This window comes from Jaculus jaculus, chromosome 5, assembly GCF_020740685.1.
Source record: "Jaculus jaculus isolate mJacJac1 chromosome 5, mJacJac1.mat.Y.cur, whole genome shotgun sequence".
NCBI classification, from domain to species: domain Eukaryota; kingdom Metazoa; phylum Chordata; class Mammalia; order Rodentia; family Dipodidae; genus Jaculus; species Jaculus jaculus.
In genome coordinates, this window is record NC_059106.1 from 84,832,400 (window position 1) to 84,850,516 (window position 18,117).

General features: G+C 47.9%; 1 protein-coding gene and 1 pseudogene across 2 annotated transcripts; both read left to right on the forward strand.

Annotated features, from left to right (window-relative positions):
• The first annotated feature begins 236 nt into the window (after positions 1-236).
• Positions 237-13,625, forward strand: LOC101608287 (cytochrome P450 4B1). Of its 2 annotated transcripts, none has more exons than XM_004672158.2 (12): positions 237-416; positions 6,111-6,252; positions 6,445-6,489; positions 7,922-8,049; positions 8,821-8,945; positions 9,187-9,341; positions 9,478-9,584; positions 10,215-10,405; positions 11,378-11,511; positions 12,181-12,245; positions 12,342-12,424; positions 12,788-13,625. In XM_004672158.2, the coding sequence occupies exons 1-12, from the start codon at positions 237-239 to the stop codon at positions 12,969-12,971; spliced, it is 1,539 nt and encodes a 512-aa protein (XP_004672215.1). In that variant the 3' UTR covers positions 12,972-13,625. The 2 variants fall into 2 exon arrangements, with proteins under 2 accessions (XP_004672215.1, XP_045005600.1); XM_045149665.1 differs by lacking the exon at positions 237-416 and adding an exon at positions 5,443-5,607.
• A 3,258-nt stretch (positions 13,626-16,883) lies between these two features.
• Positions 16,884-18,112, forward strand: LOC123460679 (annotated as a pseudogene).
• The last annotated feature ends 5 nt before the right edge of the window (positions 18,113-18,117 follow it).

An 18,117-nucleotide genomic window follows, 5' to 3' on the forward strand; every position in this document is an offset into this window, starting at 1 on the left:
CTGCCTGGTATCTCTTCAGCTGAATTTTGGGAGAAGTCACCCAGGCTTTCTCCTCTGCTGTTTATGAATTTTTAAGTTCTTGCCTCCACCCTATGACTCTCAGCTGAGCCTGGGCTGCTGCTGGTTACAGGGTGTGGCAAGAGAGTGGGGACTGGCAGGGTGCCTGGGTCCAGAGTATAAGACAAGCTAGGGGACAGCTGGAAGCAGTTTGGAGCCTGGGCCCTGCAACTGGAGCCATGGTGGTCGGTTTCCCCTCCTTGAGTCTCTCATGCTTCGGCCTGGGGGCTTTTGCCGTGATCCTGATCATAGGTTTCCTCAAGCTCCTCTGCCTGTTGCTCAGGAGGCAGAAGCTGGCCAGGGCTATGGACAACTTCCCAGGACCCCCCACTCATTGGTTCTTTGGACATGTGCTTGAGGTGGGTGTTGGAGAAAGAAGAGGGCCTTCTGGGGTCAGGGGAGTGAGACCATCAGCTTGGGCCAGGGTGATGTTCCAGAAGCCGTGGTTTCTAGTCAAAGCTTTCCAAAGGAGGATAGGCTCCCCTTGCCTGTCTTTCAAGCTAGCTTTATATTGCAGCGAGTGCCTCAATGTTGCAGCCCGAGAAGGTCCCAGCTGTCTTCTTATGTATTGTTCTCAGGTCCAAAGTTCAGACAAGGCAGTACTGAGGTTTGGTGACGGATGGCATGAGTAGAAACCAAATCTCCATAGTGTGACTCCATGAGGCAGTCATGTTAGAGATTCATCGGAACCCTTCTCTGCAGTGTCAATATTTCTGTTACTAAGGGAGAAAAATGAAGATGAAGGCATAAGTAGGTGCTGCTTCACTAGGCATTCTAGGGTGTTCTAGAGATTGGCTCCTCCACAGCAGGGACATTCTCCCTGCTATGCTGTTGATTGGGCTCAGATCCTGGCTCATCCTCCTGTTAAGACAGCACAGCAGGGGTCCATCTACTCTTAGGAATTGCTCCTGTCATGGGGATCCAGATCCTCTGTGAACAAAATACAGGGAAACGGGAGTCAACTCGGAGAAGCAGATTCCGGTTCTCAGGAGCTGGAGACTTGCTTTTGTTAGACTGGAACTAGGAACCTGAGACTGCAAACACCCCCAAGTGGTTTTGTTTTTTTGCTTTTTGAGTAGGGTCTCACTCTAGCCCAGGCAGACCTGGAATTCAGATTCAGTATGTAGTCTCAGGCTGGCCTTATACTCAAGGTGATCCTCTTACTTCTTCAGGGTGCTAGGATTAAAAGCGTGCTGCGCCATGCCTGGCCCAACTGTTTTGATGTGTAGCCAGGCACGGATGGCAGAGATGAAGGCTCAAACTTCCTTCTACCTCCTGAATTTGCTTGCCATCCTTCATTTGGAGAATCTTCTCTCTTCCAGAATTGATACTGGACATGAACTTGGTCTCTAAAGCTTATTCTTTCCCGTACTACTGATAACCCTTTGGGGATTGTCTAGTAACTTATCTGCTTCCCTGGACATACAGGATTAACAGAAAGGTGGGTTGGGAAGAGTACTGGACCCTGCCCAGGCTGTCAATGAACTTACTGTCTAGAGGGGAAAAAGACACCAGAGTCTTCCCTGACCCAGGTTGGCTGAAGTACTTACCCAGAGTCCCATATTTCCTCTATTCTTTTTGTCTCAGCACTTTGCATCTTCCCCTTTAGTCTGAGACTTCTGGAGGATGGAGATCTGGTCTGATTTATTCTATGCTAAGCATGGAAGGAAAGTCATGGAAAGTTGAGTTAGACCCTAATGGAGTATGAGCTGCACTTGGGGAGGCTTTCATTCTCTTTGCTCTATGCTCCTTGCACTCCTATCCGTCTCTGTCACAGTTGAGTTTGCCCTCAGCCAGTGGGTTTCCCTGGGACAGGGATCTTGCTCCCCCACAACTCCATGTCAGAGCTGGCTGCCCTCTTCCCACTCACTGCTCCACGTCATCTTAGAAGCACATGAAGTGTCTGGAACACAGCCTAGCTCAGCTTCTGGTGCCAATACAACAAACTATCTGGAGGGTTGTCTTGGCACTAGGAAGGGTATGAAACTCTTAAACACCACAAAGGTTTCCTGGGGAACTATTATGGGCACAATACCATTGCATTCCTCCAGGTCTTGGCACCCTTGCTGTGGGTTGGATTCACAACTGATCCTGAGAAATGTGAAAGGCAGCATGAGGATTAGTTTCTTTAATGTAAAGGCAAGGAGCCTGAGATTCAAAGCAGATAAGCTATTCATTTAAGTCTACATAATGGCTTCAGGAATCAAGTCTAGGGTGAGCCCAGGGCACCCACATCCTAATCTAGGATACAGTATGCTCATAAAAAGCAACTGAGAGGGCTGGAGGGATGGCTTAGTGGTTAAGGCATTTGCCTGCAAAGCCAAAGGACCCAGGTTTGATTCCCCAGGACCCACATTAGCCAGATGCACAAGGGGGTGCACACATCTGGAGTTTGTCTGTGGTGGCTGGAGGCCCTGGTGTGTCCATTCTCTCTCTCTCTTTTCTGTCAAATTAAAAGAAAAAAGCCACTGGGAATTGATTCCTACACCCAGTGAGGATGGGCGTGGGAAGGGAAGGGAGAGGATTGGTACTGAAGGGACTGGAGGTGTGGAAGAGTTGTCCATCAGGATTAATTTTTCCCTTCTTGGTTTCCAATTACAATATGGAAACCCTGGCAGCATCTACCTGTCATCCTATACAAACATCACGATGTGTTTTTTGAGGCAGGGGCATGCCAGATTCTTCTAGGGTTTCTCTCATTCTGTTCTGGAGCACAAGGAATACTTTGCACATAATAGATGGGAGAGGCTGACAAATCTGATCTCTCTCTGCATATGTACTGGGGAGAATACCGGTTCCCAGCCTCAGGAAAGGTGGTCCCCTGAAGTCCCAAAGGCCTCATTTTTCTCATCTTTGGCCCTGCCAATTGCTGGGAAGCCCTCTTGGCATTGTGTTGGATAGTGACAACTCTGCCTCATTCTGTTTGCCAAATACTGATGGTGGGACTTAGCTGTGACTTGCTGGGTAAGACCTTTTTGTGCTTCTGCTTCCTTCTTGATAAAATGGAGATAAATCTTTATCTTGCTGGGTTAGAAGAGTACCAATGGGATAAAGCATAGGGACATAGCAAACATCTGGGTAGACAGATGTTAATTATTAACTCACTGTAGAGGGATTCTTGGGGGAACAAAAGACTGACCCACTTGCTTCCTTTTTCCTTCTTCCTCCCACATCTTTCATTCTTCTTTTCCTTAGAATGTCACATTGTCTGAACAATAAATCCATGAAAAAGGATACAAAGGACCAGGGTGGAGGACAAACAGGAGACAGGAAAGCCAGGGTGGAAGTGATCAAGGCAGATGTGAGGAGTTAGCCAGTGGTGTGGAGAGGAGTAACTCAGAGACAGAGTAGAACAGGGGGAATAGGAGCAAGAGGCAGAGGGTGTTTCTGCTATTTCTACTCAAATGGCATCTCAAAGAGGCCTTCCCTGTCTCACCAGGTCCCAGTCTACAGTACTAGTCTTGCTTCTAACTCTGTTTAGTTTAATTCCAATTGTTATCCCTGTCTAAAATTCTATTACTGATGTGTTTGATTCTTATTTATTCTCGTGCTTGGAGGAGGGGCAAGGTTCTGCCATTCCTGGGACTATAGTTCATCTTTTGATGTTTCAGAGGTTCTGGAGCAAGAGTTTATGCCCTGACATGACACTAGTTTCCTCAGCATCATTTCCTAATGGAAATTTGGTGGCTAGGAGAGGCATGGTAACCCATGTTGCTCTCACCCAAAGTTTCTTTGCTCCTTCCATTAACCTTGATGTTCTTTCTGTGACTCGGTTGTTCACATGAGTACATTTTCCTCAGAAGAGGGAGATGGAGGAGGAAGCCACCTGTCACTAGACTGGGGAGAAGTCACTTCTGCTCCTCAGGGCATTTTGCACTAGATTCTTTCTTTCTAGGCTCTCTGTTCATCCACATAGTTGGATCCTTGATGAGTTTATTTAACTTAAATCATATGGTGACTTCAGTGATGTCATTTCTTGCTCTTGGTTGGTTCTTCCTACTATCTCTTGAGCTTTTTAAAAATCTTGACTCATGCTTGGGTTCAGGTACGTTGGGTCTGGACAATCTTGTTTGTGGTAGGAGGGGTACCTATAGTGGGAAAATGACTGAAATTAAGACACCTGAAGGCATCAAGGGCTGTCCATCCTGGAGGACTAGCCCGATCCTTGAAGGACTTCTCTGACTGTTCTCCGGAGCACAGCAGGGGCCCACAGGCAGGACTCTGGGAAAGTGGCTTTCAGTTCAGGGACCAAGAATATTGTTCCGAATTTGGATGGTCCGGAGATGCAGTTAAAGTTCTTATTTTTACAGATGTCTGAGCTCTTGGGGAAGGGATTCTCAGGTGGTAGAGGCTTTGGGCCACACAATACTGGTACTAGAAATGACTGGCCTGCAGGGAGCCCAAACATGCTGTGAAAGAGGAATTTTTTTTTCTTTGTCGAGGTAGGGTCTTGGGTCTCACTCTCACTCTAGCTCAGGCTTACCTGAAAATCACTCTGTAGTCTCAGGGTGGCCTCGAACTCATGGCAATCCTCATTCCTCTGCCTCTTGAGTACTGGGATTAAAGGCATGCGCCACCATGCCCGGCGTAAAGAGGAAATTTTTAATCTCCCCTCTTCAACTGTTGGTTTTTCTAAACATCTATTTCCATTTTGTGACCAGATGGCTTTTGTTCTCAAGCAACCCAAGGAGATCTGTGGCAATACCAGACTGGGGAAGCAGGGAACATGTTTATTGGACGTTGACCAACTGGCTGATGGCTTGTTGACAGGAAGGACAGAAGAGCTCAGTCAGGATTCCTGTTTTCCCTAAGTCATGGGGGATAGTTCCCTTGGTCCTTTGGATGCACTGTTCCCACCTATGAAGAGGTCATAGATTCAACCAGGCACCATGGATGTCCCTTTTTGATGCCTTTCTCACAGTGAAAGTTAGTTGGAGAGCACGGCTGTCCTATTGTCTAATCTTGGCAGGGTCAGCAAGAGTGCAGATGAGAGATGAGGCAGGTGGCTTGAGAGCTGGCTCCAGGGACTTACTTCCATGCCCTGATTTCCTCCTACTTCCTTCCTCTGGACAAAAATAAGCTGCCCCACACCTCCTGGTAAGTATCGCAGCTCAGAGCATCCCAGGACAAATCCGAAGCATCCTGTTGTGTAACCCAGTGGAGTTGGCCAGCATCCAACTGTCCTCTAGAAGGACAAGGTCAGCCGTCTTGGAGGGGTGGCAGCTGCAGTAGGGGGGCCTAGTTCTGGCTTCTCACTGGGTTCCGAGGGCGACCAATCAGGGCCCAGAAGAAAAATCTTGGCATAGGAAGGTCCTGGAAAGCCATCTGTGACTGAGGCCAGCGTCTCCTGTCTGTGGGAGGGAAACTGCAGAAGAGCACACACACAACTGATAAGGAGGGGAGTGGAGCTTGGGTGAATAAGAGCAGCCAAGGGCTACTTCCAACCCTGTGATCTGGTGGTCTTGTGGTTTCTGTGACTTAAGGCATTTCCTACCACATGCAGTTGGGCTTTTTTAAGCTGGACAAGACGGGAGAAGGAAAATGACCATGGTGAGCAGAAGATCAAGGAGTGAAGATAGAAAAATAGAGGCATAGGAATGGCACCCCACCAGGGGTACTTGCTAAACAGGAAGGAAGCAGGGGCACCAGCAGTTTCCATCTTATCAATAGGTGGAGATGAATTTTTTCATCACTTTGCGCTTTTGGTAACCATTTGGACTCTGGGAGATGAATCTATAGGAAGACTGTACCAAATTGTACAGAGGCCCAAAAGAACCAGAACCACAGAGAAGGCATGGCTGGTAGCTAGAGGTCAAAGCAGGCCCAATCCTCAGGGCCCTTGAGATGAGTAGCTTGGATGGGCCAATGATCCTTAGACTTCAGCAGTGGTTCCGAGTTTACAGAAGGTACTGCGTCAGAGTTGTCCAGGAGAAGCGGGTAGAGGAGGCCCTAGAGCTTGCTTGGCCAGCGCTCTCCTTTCCTTGCCCAGGGATATGGGATGTGCTGGTGACACTGGGTTCCTGAGACGTCCTGAATTTCTGTCATCATTTCAGATCCAGAAGACGGGGAGCTTGGAAAAGGTGGTGTCTTGGGCTCATGAGTTCCCCTACGCCCACCCACTCTGGTTCGGACAGTTCATTGGCTTCCTAAACATCTATGATCCCGACTATGCCAAAGCTGTGTACAGCCGTGGGGGTGAGGCTCCTGGGGAGAGGGTGGGGTTTCTTGAGAGCAGATGGTTTAGGGCCCATGTGGGGATGAGGGTAAGGCCCATGTCCAAAGTTTGGGAGAAGGATGGCCAAGTTCCCACCTCGTTCACAAATAAGTTTTTTTTTTTTTTTTCCTCTGAACACGCTGTTCCCACTTGACTGACTTGTTGTTATGCAGACCCTAAGGCCCCAGATGTCTATGACTTCTTCCTCCCGTGGATTGGTGAGTGAATCCCTGCCCTTCTGGTTCTTCCTTTCCCTCCCTTGTGTTGCAGACCAGGATCTTGCCTTGCCCCATTGAGTTTATCATGTGGACAGCCTGACCCCTGTGTACTTGTTCTAAGCTCAGCTTTTCTGTGGGAAGAGAAGAAAACAGCAGGAGATCTCCTGGCTAGTAAGGGAAATAGAGTCAGGCACCTGCCCTTGCTGGGCCTTCATCTCCCCCTTATCTTCCATCTAGTTAGGGTCAAGGCTGTAGGGAAAGAGTGAGTTTGAAGAATGGCTTTCTGGAAGAGACAACTCTAGAGTTGATCCTATAGGAGATTTTAGTGGAGGTGACGGCCGGGGGAAGGACTGGAGCACGGGAGCAGTAGTAGGATTGCGGCTGGCGTCACAGAGGCTGAAAACTGCCTGGGTGGCTGAAAGTCAAACCTTGCCTGGGAGATGAGGTTGGGCTGGGAGGCTTGGTCACCCTTGGCTGGCAGGATATGGACTGATGCTGAGGGTGGGAGCCATTGAGTATTCTTGAGCCAAGGCCATACATTTCTCCAAAGCCTTTCTTTTATTCATGTCAGCTTCCTGAGAGCTAAGAAAGGGCAGAGCAAGAGGAAGAAAACAATCTCAGACTACTGACTCACAGAATAACCCAGGGAACTCTGTTTGTAGATGTCAGTGATTTCTTAAACTCAGGAAGGATAAAGAGGAAAGACCGAAAGGGTTTAGGAAAATGAGAAGCACTTTAAAAAAACATTTGTTTATTTACAGAGAGAGCTAGGAGTGAGATAGTGAGAAAGAGAAAAAGAGAGAGAGAGTGAGTATGGGTCTGCCAGAGTGTTCAGTTGCTGCAAACAAACTCCAGATGAATGCATCACCGTGTCTGGCTTTATGTAGTACTGGGGAATCAAAACCTGGTCGTTAGGCTTTGCAAGCAAGCACCTTAGCTGCTAAGCCATTTCTCCAGCCTGAGAAGCACTTCTAGAGGTAAGAATGCATGTCCATAGCAAGGCCTGTGTAGGGGCCAGGTAGAGTCTCTTCTGAAGTTACGAAGCACACAGATGACAGATTAAAGCTATGGCCAGTGTCAGTGGCTGAGAGCCAAGGCCCAGCAGGCTGCCCTCTTGCCCAGCTGTCTTGTATGTCTCAGTCCTGGGTCACCTGGCACAAGGTCCTGGAGCCCAGGCTTTGCAGAGGAGAGGTAGAATGTGACTCATCTGCCTTGAGGAAGGAGTTCACCAGCCAAAATCTGCTCCCTCCTCTATGTCCTCAGGTCCTGGCGGTCCAGAGTGGAGGCCCAGAGGGCTATTCTAGGTCTCTCAGTAGAACCTCTGGAGCGTTCCAGGCTCAGGGATGGGGGGGGGGTATGACTGGTCCCAGCTGTCAGAGATGGGGAAAGATTGCTTGGAAGCTCTAGCCTTTCCTCTTCCATCCCTTCCCAGGGAGAGGCCTACTGGTTCTGGATGGACCCAAGTGGTTCCAGCACCGCAAGCTGCTAACACCTGGCTTCCACTATGATGTACTGAAGCCCTATGTGGCTGTGATTGCTGAATCCACCCACGCTATGTTGGTGAGGCTCCTTGGCAGGCTCTTGTTGCTGTGTGTTTCTGGGCAAACTGTCTGTATACTCCTTTCGCCTTGGGTGATGGCAGGTGCTGTGCTGTACCGGGGAGGGTCCCTATTCTTGTTCTGCTTACAACAGTAGGACCCAAACCCTTCCCTGCCTCCCTCTGCGGCATGCTCCTGTGGCAGGGTGCTGAAGCTCCCAGTGTTCAGGCAGCTCTGACTCTTGTCTCTTCAGGAGAACCAGGTCTTTCTTGCCAAACCAAAGGGGCCTGGGAGGTGAAAGTAAGGTTCCACTAGAGCAGGTAGAAGTATCAGGAAGTTCCTTAACATTTCCAAAGTGTCTCTTTTCCACAACTACCCAAACTGTCATCTCTAAGAGAGATGTTAGGTCAGATTTAGAGTCTTGGGGCTAGAGGACTCCCAGTGTTTAGCCAGGCTAGACTTCGCCCTTATAGGAAACCCCTCCCCAGTATGACTGCAGGCCTGGCTCACACACACTGCACCAGGGAGCTCTCCATCTGTTGGGTCAATGGCTCCTTCACAGGTTTCCCTGCCTGGGAGGGAATGCCTGCGTGCTGCGAAGCATCTGCCTCCTGGTTCTGCCCTCTAAGCCTGATACCCCAAGGCTGCTGAGTGCCACAGTCCAACAACATGGAGGGTGGGGCAGGGACTGGGGGTGATTGTGGCAGATAGATTAAGGATCCTGGAGCACAAAGTGGGAGGTGTCCAGCACAGCTGGTTCCCTTATCGCCTCCTATATATATTTGGGTTCCAGGACAAGTGGGAGAAAAAGGCTCGTGAGAACAAGAGCTGTGACATCTTCTGTGATGTGGGCCACATGGCGCTGGACTCGCTCATGAAGTGCACCTTTGGCAAAGGAGACAGCGGCCTGGGTCACAGGTCAGGGGCACTCAGGGTTGACCTCCCTATCCCCAGGCTCTCAGAGAAGATGGCAGGCTCCTGATCTCCGATTAGAGAGTAGATAGGCATGCCTTGGCTTAACTAAGTGTCACTTATGGTGGGGAGACATGTTTGGTGTTAGGGTGCAAGAGGAAAGGCAGTAATCACTATGGTTGGGAGGGATTCTTGGGAGGAAGCTGCTCAGTGCTCTGTCCCAGGTCACCCACTCTCTTCTGTGCAGGGACAGCAACTACTACCTGGCAGTCGGTGACCTTACCATGCTGATGCAGAAGCGCATTGAGCAGTTCCAGTACCATAATGATTTCATCTACTACTGGCTCACCTCACATGGCCGCCGTTTCCTGAGGGCCTGCCAGATAGCCCACAACCACACAGGTGGCCTTTTCCTCAGTCCACCTACTAGACCCCCAGGATCCTGGCTTTTCCTCTGGGAACCTGTGCATCCCTCCCATCGCAGGACCTTAGGGCAGAGAAGGATTCCTAGGTAGTGACCCGTGTGCTCCTTGCCCAGACCAGGTCATCAGGAAGCGGAAGGAAGCCCTGCAGGACAAAAAGGAGCAGGAAAAGCTCCAGCAGCGGAAGCACCTGGACTTCCTAGACATTCTCCTGGGAGCTCGGGTGAGTGAACTTAGCTCACCCCACCTGAGAGCTGGGCCCAGACTAGCTCCCTAGGGCAGACTCTCTTTCTCCAGAAGATATAACCTACTGCTTGTTCCATGGCTTATATCAACAAAAGTATAGAGTGTGGGTAGCTCAGATGTGGTATCAGGGTGGCGGGAGTCCTTCTGTATGAATATTGGCATTGTAGAACCTTAGAATTTAGACTTCACCAACTCATTCATTCATTATCCTTTGCATCACAAATTCACTTAGTGCTTGCCCTGAGTCTGTTCCTATGCTCAGAAGCAGAAATGAGGGAGACCCAACCCTGCCATCCTTATGTTTGTAGTGTAGGGGATGGTAGGTGCTTTCCTCTGCCAGGTGGCATTCTTTGTGTTGAGTGAGCATTACTGATAGTCAGGGCTAAATAAAGTCACAGGTTTACTTTGCCAGAGGGGAGGGTCTCATGGATAAGAAGCATCTAGGCCAGGCCTGGAAGAAACACAGGAATCTGGGCAAAGGTCCTCCACCTAATCTGCCAAGTGGCTTTCACATAATCTCTCAGATCTGCATCTATAGCTACTGCTCTGGAGTTCTTCTTGGCCTTAACTCAAAGGCCTTGAGCTGCCCCATTATGTCATATTCCAGGATGAAAGTGGGATCCAGCTGTCAGATGCAGACCTCAGGGCTGAAGTGGACACATTCATGTTTGAAGGCCATGACACCACCACCAGTGGTATATCCTGGTTTCTCTACTGCATGGCCAGGTACCCCGAGCACCAGCAGCGCTGTAGGGAAGAAATTCGTGGGATCCTAGGGGATCGTGACTCAGTCCAGTGGTGAGTAAGAGTGAAGATGAACCTGGGCCACCCTGAGCTGTGCCCATCCTGTTCTGCATCTCTCAAGAACAATACAGAGCCATCCTGGAAATAGGATTAGGGTGGTGGCAGCTGTCCTATTCTCTCAGGTGCTGTAGTTTTCTTGGGGTACTGAGTATGGATGTGTCCCTGAGCACATTCTCCCCTCCTCCAAATGGAGATTTTAGAAAGAAAAGCCATACAACCAAAAAGCCAGGGAAGGCTGCAGGGTAGAGTAATACTGAGTGCCTGAATGTGGAGGCAGAGGGATTGGAGATATAGGGATCAATTTGACTCTCCAAGAAAGGGTAAAACTCAGAGGAAGAGAGAAATAGACACACTAGGTTGGGCTTTGACATGTACATAACTTAAGGCAGGGACTTAAGCATTTATTTTATTTCCACTTAATTCCATTTTGAATGTGAAGGACATTTATTCAACAAAATAGTAAAATGAATGAAACATCAGGACCAAGGGGAGGGTAACTTGGAGTTTTGGGTTCTATAATTAGATATTACACAGTAGTGATTGTTGAGCCTCACATTTGGGTTTGAGCTTCCTGGTGGCTAAAGGAATATTTATGTGAGTTTATCATTATTCACCCATTGTTGTTCAAACTCACGAACATTTTCTGGTTCATTCAATTTACATCAGCCTATACTTTTTAAATTCTAGGTTCTTAGGGGAAATCAACAGAACCTATAGAAGTGCCCTTCATGGGACTTCTGTGGGGGCTTGGGAGATGAAAAAGTGACCTTGTATTTGAGGGCTTCCAGATACACATAGATCACTTTGTGCCACATGTGGCTTGGTCACTTGGAGCCCCTGTGTCCCCTCTGACTATTGGGTGTGTGGAAAGTGATATGGTAGTATGGTGGTGACGTTGGGGATGGGGCTTGCCTTCTCCTGGGAGTCCACTGTTCCTTATCCCTAAATGTCCTGTGTTGTTTGCAGGGATGATCTGGGCAAGATGACCTACCTTACCATGTGCATAAAGGAGTGCTTGCGCCTCTACCCACCTGTACCTCAGGTCTACCGCCAGCTCAACAAGCCTGTCACCTTTGTGGATGGCCGTTCTCTACCTGCAGGTGGGATGCAGGGGATCAAGGGTGAAATCAAACTCTTTTGGATTCTCCTTTGACATCTCCTGAGCCACTGGACAAATCTTAGCAGCAGTGAGAGTTGTTTAGGCTTAGTGTTCAGAGAGGCCTGGGTTTATGTAGCAGCTCACAACCTATGAGCAAATTCCTCTCAGTTTCAACTACTTCTTTTGTTAAATTTGGCTAAAAGAGAGAGTACCTACATTTTATGGTTGTTGTTAATACTAAAGAGAAAAATGTCCACCCCGGTTTTCCTGTACCACCATGCATAGTTCAGTGCTCCCTGGACACTGCAGTAGCACAATTCCCTTAGACTCTTAGACTGACCAGTATATAAGATGTGCCACTCTGTGCGGTGGCTTCATAAAAGTGTTTAGATCTGAATCCAACGTGTAGTCCCATCTTGTGGTAGGGTGGGACTGCAACTCCTTTGTCTTCATTCCACAAATGTCTGTATCAGGTGCTGTTCTCAGTGCTGGGCTAGAGAAGCTGTTCATGATGATGATCAAAGGACGTTGATGATCTGAGTGTGGCCAAGAGCCTACAGTCACTGGAAGTGGTTAGGGAGACACTAGGGGATTCAAACCCTACCCCTACATGGAGGTGGGCCTGGCTGCCTCAGGACCACTGATCACCAAGCCTCTGTTCTGCCTACAGGCAGCCTGATCTCTCTCCACATCTATGCTCTCCATAGGAACAGCACTGTGTGGCCTGACCCTGAGGTACTGTATCTCTGGGCCTAGAGAAACAGGGTGGGGGCTGTGGGATTACCCTATGTCAGGAATTAGTGTATATTTGAGAAAATCTTGTCCCCTTAGGTCTTTGACCCCTTGCGCTTTTCTCCTGAGAATGTGACTGGACGTCATCCCTTTGCTTACATGCCTTTCTCTGCTGGGCCCAGGTAGGGAGAGACGTGGCATTCCCAGGACCCCGAGAATGGGTACAAAGGGTGAAGGACATTAGGGGGGTATTATTGAGTGCTTCATGATGGCAGACCTTTTGCTATTATGTTCCTGTTCCTGGGAAATGGACGGGATGGGTGTGTCATTCTGGGAGATACCACAAGCCAGGCCCTCCAATGTGAAGCTATTCTGGGTCCTGCTTCCTGTACTCAGCTCAGGGTCTATTTCTTAAGCCCAAGTCAATCAATGTATTAGCTGTTACACATCTAAAAATAGCTATTTGTTTTTGGGGGGCCATGAAGAGCATTGGATTTCATCACTCTGAATTCCCTATAGTTTGATACTTCCTTTTGCTATTGCAGGAACTGCATTGGGCAGCAGTTTGCCATGAATGAGATGAAGGTGACCTCGGCCCTCTGTCTGCTGCGCTTTGAGTTCTCTCTGGACCCCTCACAGCTACCCATCCCAGTGGTTCAGCTGATTCTGCGTTCCAAAAACAGCATCCACCTTCACCTGAAGTCACTGGGCACTGAGTCTGGGAAGTAGCTTTCTAGAGGACAAGGCTGGACAGCACAGGCTGAGGCCTTTCCTGGGGACCTCACCTGCTGGGCTGAATGTGGAGTAGTTGTGGCTCCCTGCTTTTTGGAGCCTTGTAGTTGGGAAGAGAAGTAGGTTCTGGCAATCTTCTTGCTAACAGTGCCTTGTTAACATATGCATCTAATGATTTCATGCATGGATTCAAGAGCTCATTCATTCACTCCACAAATATTTGGTGAGCATCTATTTGTCTTGAGAAAGTTTGATGATCTCTCATCTTTCTAAAATGTAGCAGAAACATACATCCCAGCCTTAGAAAATCTTAATGAAGACAATGGAAGGTTTGCTTTTGGGATTTATAATTTTGTTGCTGTTTTTTTCGAGGTAGGGTCTCACTCTAGCTCAGGCTGACATGGAATTCACTATGTAATCTCAGGGTGGCCTTGAACTCATGGCGATCCTCCTACCTCTGCCTCCTGAGTGCTGGGATCAAAGGAGTGTGCCACCACACCCGGCTTCTGGGATTCATAATTTTGACTAGGTTGTATGTGAAAGAGAGATGGCTCAGGTAGGGGGGTTGCTCCTTCATGGGGTGTATTTCTATGTTTAACTTTCTCTGTGTGTACTTGAAGTATAATAAGCATAAAATCATTTAAATCAAATCTGTACAAAATAAAGAATAATTCTAAAGCAACTTTCTACCACCAAAGTCAAGAAATACGAAAGATGATTTCACAGGTACATGCCCTCTTCTCCTCCTGAATGGGTCTCTGTGGCGCGCCTGCCCACCTGTCATTTGCAGCATTGGAATATCACAGTCATGCAGTGCTCTAGACATTTAGGGCAGGGGAATCTTGGGAAAAAGTTGGAAGCCCCTGAGTCATGGATGAAGCATGAAGGTGCAAAGGACTTTGGAAAAGGGTCTCAAGCTGGGGCCCATTTGATGACTTAGAAGTCGCTTCCTGGTAATCCCTGTAGCAGCTGCTTGATGCTGTGGACACACACACACACACCTCTAGGATTCAAAGTCGGATGCTACCAGTAGGACCCAATCCAGGAATCAGATACAATTTTTTCCTTCTGTCCTGGCACCTGAATAGACTGTTATCTGCACAAATATAAGGTTCAACAGTCCACCTGGAAGCTGAGTCTACTAGAGCCATAACCATTTTTGCCATGGGCAGCACTCAAGTCCCAACTGTATCTACTTTCCTTATTTTTTTTTTTTCAGGTCTCTCTCTAGCTGGGGCTGACCTGGAATTCACTATGTAGTCTCAGGATGGCCTGGAACTCACAGTGATCCTCCTACCTCCACCTCCCAAGTGCTGGGATTAAAGGTGTGTGCCACAAAGCCTGGCAACTTTCCTTATCTCTTTGGTTCTTCAGCACCCTGGCAGTCATCAAATGTGTATGGGGTGATGGTGCCCCTTTTAGATGGGATGAGGCTGTAATTCCATCTCAGTATTAGGGAAAGGACCCAAGAGACACTAATCTAGGAGGAGCTTGAGCTGAGTCCTCCTGACTTTGATTTTTTGTTAACCAAGACTTCATCATTAATATGGAGTCTTCCTCAGCACGTTTCAGTGGGAAGTAGAGTCAAGGGCTTATGTGTGTGTGTCTTCTTGAGGGAATAAGGGTGGACACTGGAACTACTGGACATCACAGATTAATTCTACTTCTTCATTCTAGCTCTCCTTCCAGCTCTACAAACCCCACTTTGAGTCTCCAGTGATCTTGGACATATTCACATGTGTGCGTGCGTGCGTGCGTGTGTGTGTGTATGGAATGTTTCGTGAGTATGCACAGGAGTCACTTACATGAATGTCTCTATGTTTGTCATGGGGGGGAGCTTGTGCATATTGCTGTGGACTGAGTCTTACGCATTGCTTGTTGCAATGCCACTCGTTGGTTTCTTGTTTACTCTCCCATGAATCCTGTGGGGAGAGTACTTGTCCTTGGCTAACCTCTCAGAGTTTTTATTTATTTATTTATTTGATAGAGAAAGAGAAAGAGGGAGAGGGAGAGGGAGAGGGAGGGAAGGAGGGAGGGAGAGAGAGAGGGAGAGAAAGAGAGAGAGAGGGAGAAAATGGGCACTCCCCAGGGCGTCCAGCCACTACAAATGAACTCCAGATGTGCACCCCCTTGTGCATCTGGCTAACATAGGTCCTGGGGAATTGAACCTGGGTCCTTTGGCTTTGCTGGCAAATGCCTTAACTGCTAAGCCCTCCCTCCAGCCCACCTCTCAGAATTTTGAGCTCTTATTGTCCTGTGCTCTCTGACAACAGCCAGCATGAGATGTTTTGTAGCACTTGAACATCCTACCCTGTTCATGGCGTCCCATCTTATGTTTCTGCTCCACTTTTCCCCTTTTCCTCTCCCCTTAGTCAAGCACTGTGTATTCAGTCTTCTCTCTCTTTCAGACAGGACTGAACTGTCTCAGTAACCTGTTGGGCCAGGAGACTGGGAAAGAAGTCCTGGCTACAAGCACTGACTTAGGGAGAAGCCCCTTCCAGGAAGCAGAACAGGGCATACTGAGGAAAGCAGAGGACTCTGGGAAGGACTAAACATGGCATCTAGGACATTAATCTGGGAATCATTTCAGGCAAGAAGAGGACCTGTGTTTAGAACCAGCATAGAAAGCAAGGGCTGATTTCCGAGACACTGGTAGAGGCAGGGATACCAGTCCAGGGAACCTGGTGAGAGTGCATAGGGGGCTGGGTGGGTACAGGGAGCAGGGCCCTGGGCCAGGAGCTCCATGCCCAATCAGTTCCCAGGTGAAGTGGGGAACACTGGAACTCAGTACCTGTAGGGGAGTGGTACTTAGGGGGTCTGACATCCTAGCCTATTGGTCAGATCTATTTGCCCATCTGGGTTCTTTCTAGCCCTTGCTGAACAGATGTCTGGTCCCTGAGCCCTGAGAGGCCTGTTTGTAGTCTCTAAGTGTGAAGGAGATATTGGTACATGCCAAGCTGTCCTCATGCTTTATTGGTGTGTGAAGAGCAGAATCCCAGAGGCCCTCACATCAAACTACATCCACATGGCCTCCCTGCTCACTAAAAGACAGGCTTTTATCAAGACCTCTTCTGAAAAGTCTAGTGTGAGAAATGAATAAGATGGAAGTCTGGTCTCTTTTTCCAAATGATGTGTGCTTCTTTCCTTGAGTTTCTAGAGAAGACCTTTTGTCTAAATTTGGTTACATGGGAGCGTGGGTGAGAACAACAGAAAGTGTGGGTCACATCAGGCCAGTCTGTGGCCCAAGCATGCCAGGGCAGATGTCACCTTCCTCTTTTTCCTTAGAAGGAACTTGCTTCCTCTGTCTTTCCTCTCCTGTGACTCTTCCCATCATCCCCTTGTAAGGGAAGACAAGCATCACATATGACACTGAGAACTTTATTATAGAGGAGAGGGAAGATGGAGAGGCTTGTGAGGGAGATAGTCAGGTAGACAGAGAGTGTGCAGGACTGATTCAGAAAAACACATCTGGTGACAGTCATGTAAGGACTTTGTTGGCTAAGTCATGGCTTCTCATGATGTCCATTCCTAAATTTTGGAGCCCATGACTATAGTACCTCATAGGAAACTTCACAGGCTAGATCAATGGACAGATAAAGAGATGGGAAAATTATCCTGGATTTCCTAATGGGCTTGACATATCACAAGGGTTCTTACAAAAGGGAAGGGACCTTCCCTTCTTCAGTTCATCCTGGCTCCATCTTACAGAAGAATTCATTGAGCTGTGACACTGTTCCCTAAGTCAGAATATCATTCCCAGTCTATCCACTCACAGACTACCCACCCTTCCATGGATACCCTCCTGTGGGTTTGGAGCCATATTTTCTCCCTCTGGGTCAGTTTCCTTATCTAATGGAAAGAGCACTCATCCAACAGAAGAGGTAGGTGGCTACCCACCAGTGGCAAATGATGTCAACCCAAGCACTGAAGGCTATCTTATACCTAGAGGCTATTCAACTCCCGGAGGCTGATATCCTATATCCAGTGGGCACTCTATCTTACTCTGGATTTTCTCTAGGCCAAAGATTTGGACACCCACCAGGTGGGACAGGATTTTCTGGGTATACTCAGCCACTTTCACAATTTTATGGTGGTGGACCATCCAAGGACCCAGTACCTTATGGCCTTCCTGGAAGACAGGTGCCTTTACCAGTATTTTTGTTTTTTAGGCCCAGTTCCATGTTTTAGCCAGCCTTCTGTGATGACTTAGGGCATTCAAGAGATAGTCTGACCAGCTTCCACAGTCAATGCTGTGAGAGATGCAAAACTTTCCATAAACAATATAGGGATTTGGGATAGATGGGCAAGCAATTGTGGACGTTGTAGCCAACAGTTCCAATGATCAAAGGCAAAAAAATTAAGTTAGTATTTTAAGACTTAATAAAAGATCTCAAGTCAGAGTTGAGTAGAAATATGGAAGAAGTGATTCTTGTCCTGCTTATTCCTCCAGTGTACTATGATGCTGAAGTTTACTGAGTACAACTTAGGGATTAAGAAGACTTTGTGCACAAGAATAGATTTAAAAATTTGAGAAACTGTCAGATGTTATCAATCACAATTTGGGTGAGATATTGAAAGAACATTAGGTCAGATACCTGAGGGCATTTTGAATGCCTGCTTGTATCCATATGCTAGAGAAAACCAGGGTGTAAACCACCAGACGGCTTAGGAAGAAGTTCAGCACCTTTGTCAAGCTGGTAGGGGAGACTAGGGACCGATGAGTCTTTAACATGATTCTTGCCACAAGAAGTTTTCCTCAGCTGAAAGCTACCATGGAGGCTTATGCAAGGATGGCTAATGGAGATAAGTTAAACTGCGTCAGTTGTGAGTATTCCAGCTCTGTTCAAAGTGGATTGAAGGCCATCTTGTGTGCCCTGAACTGTTGGCCTTCTTTGCCCAGTGACTTGATTCTGCTGTTTAAACTATGGGTATCCTCTTGATTTGATTTTGGAAGGTTATATGTGTCTAGGAATTTATTAGCTTCTTCTAGATTTTCCAGCTTTTTGAAATAAAGATGATTCCACCTTGGTCAGGATTGAGAGATATTTATTCAGATGTATCAGAAGATCGGGGCAATGATTGAAGGTGACACAAATGGAGATTAAGTAAGGCTACTTCTGGTCACTTTGGGCCAGTGAGAGGA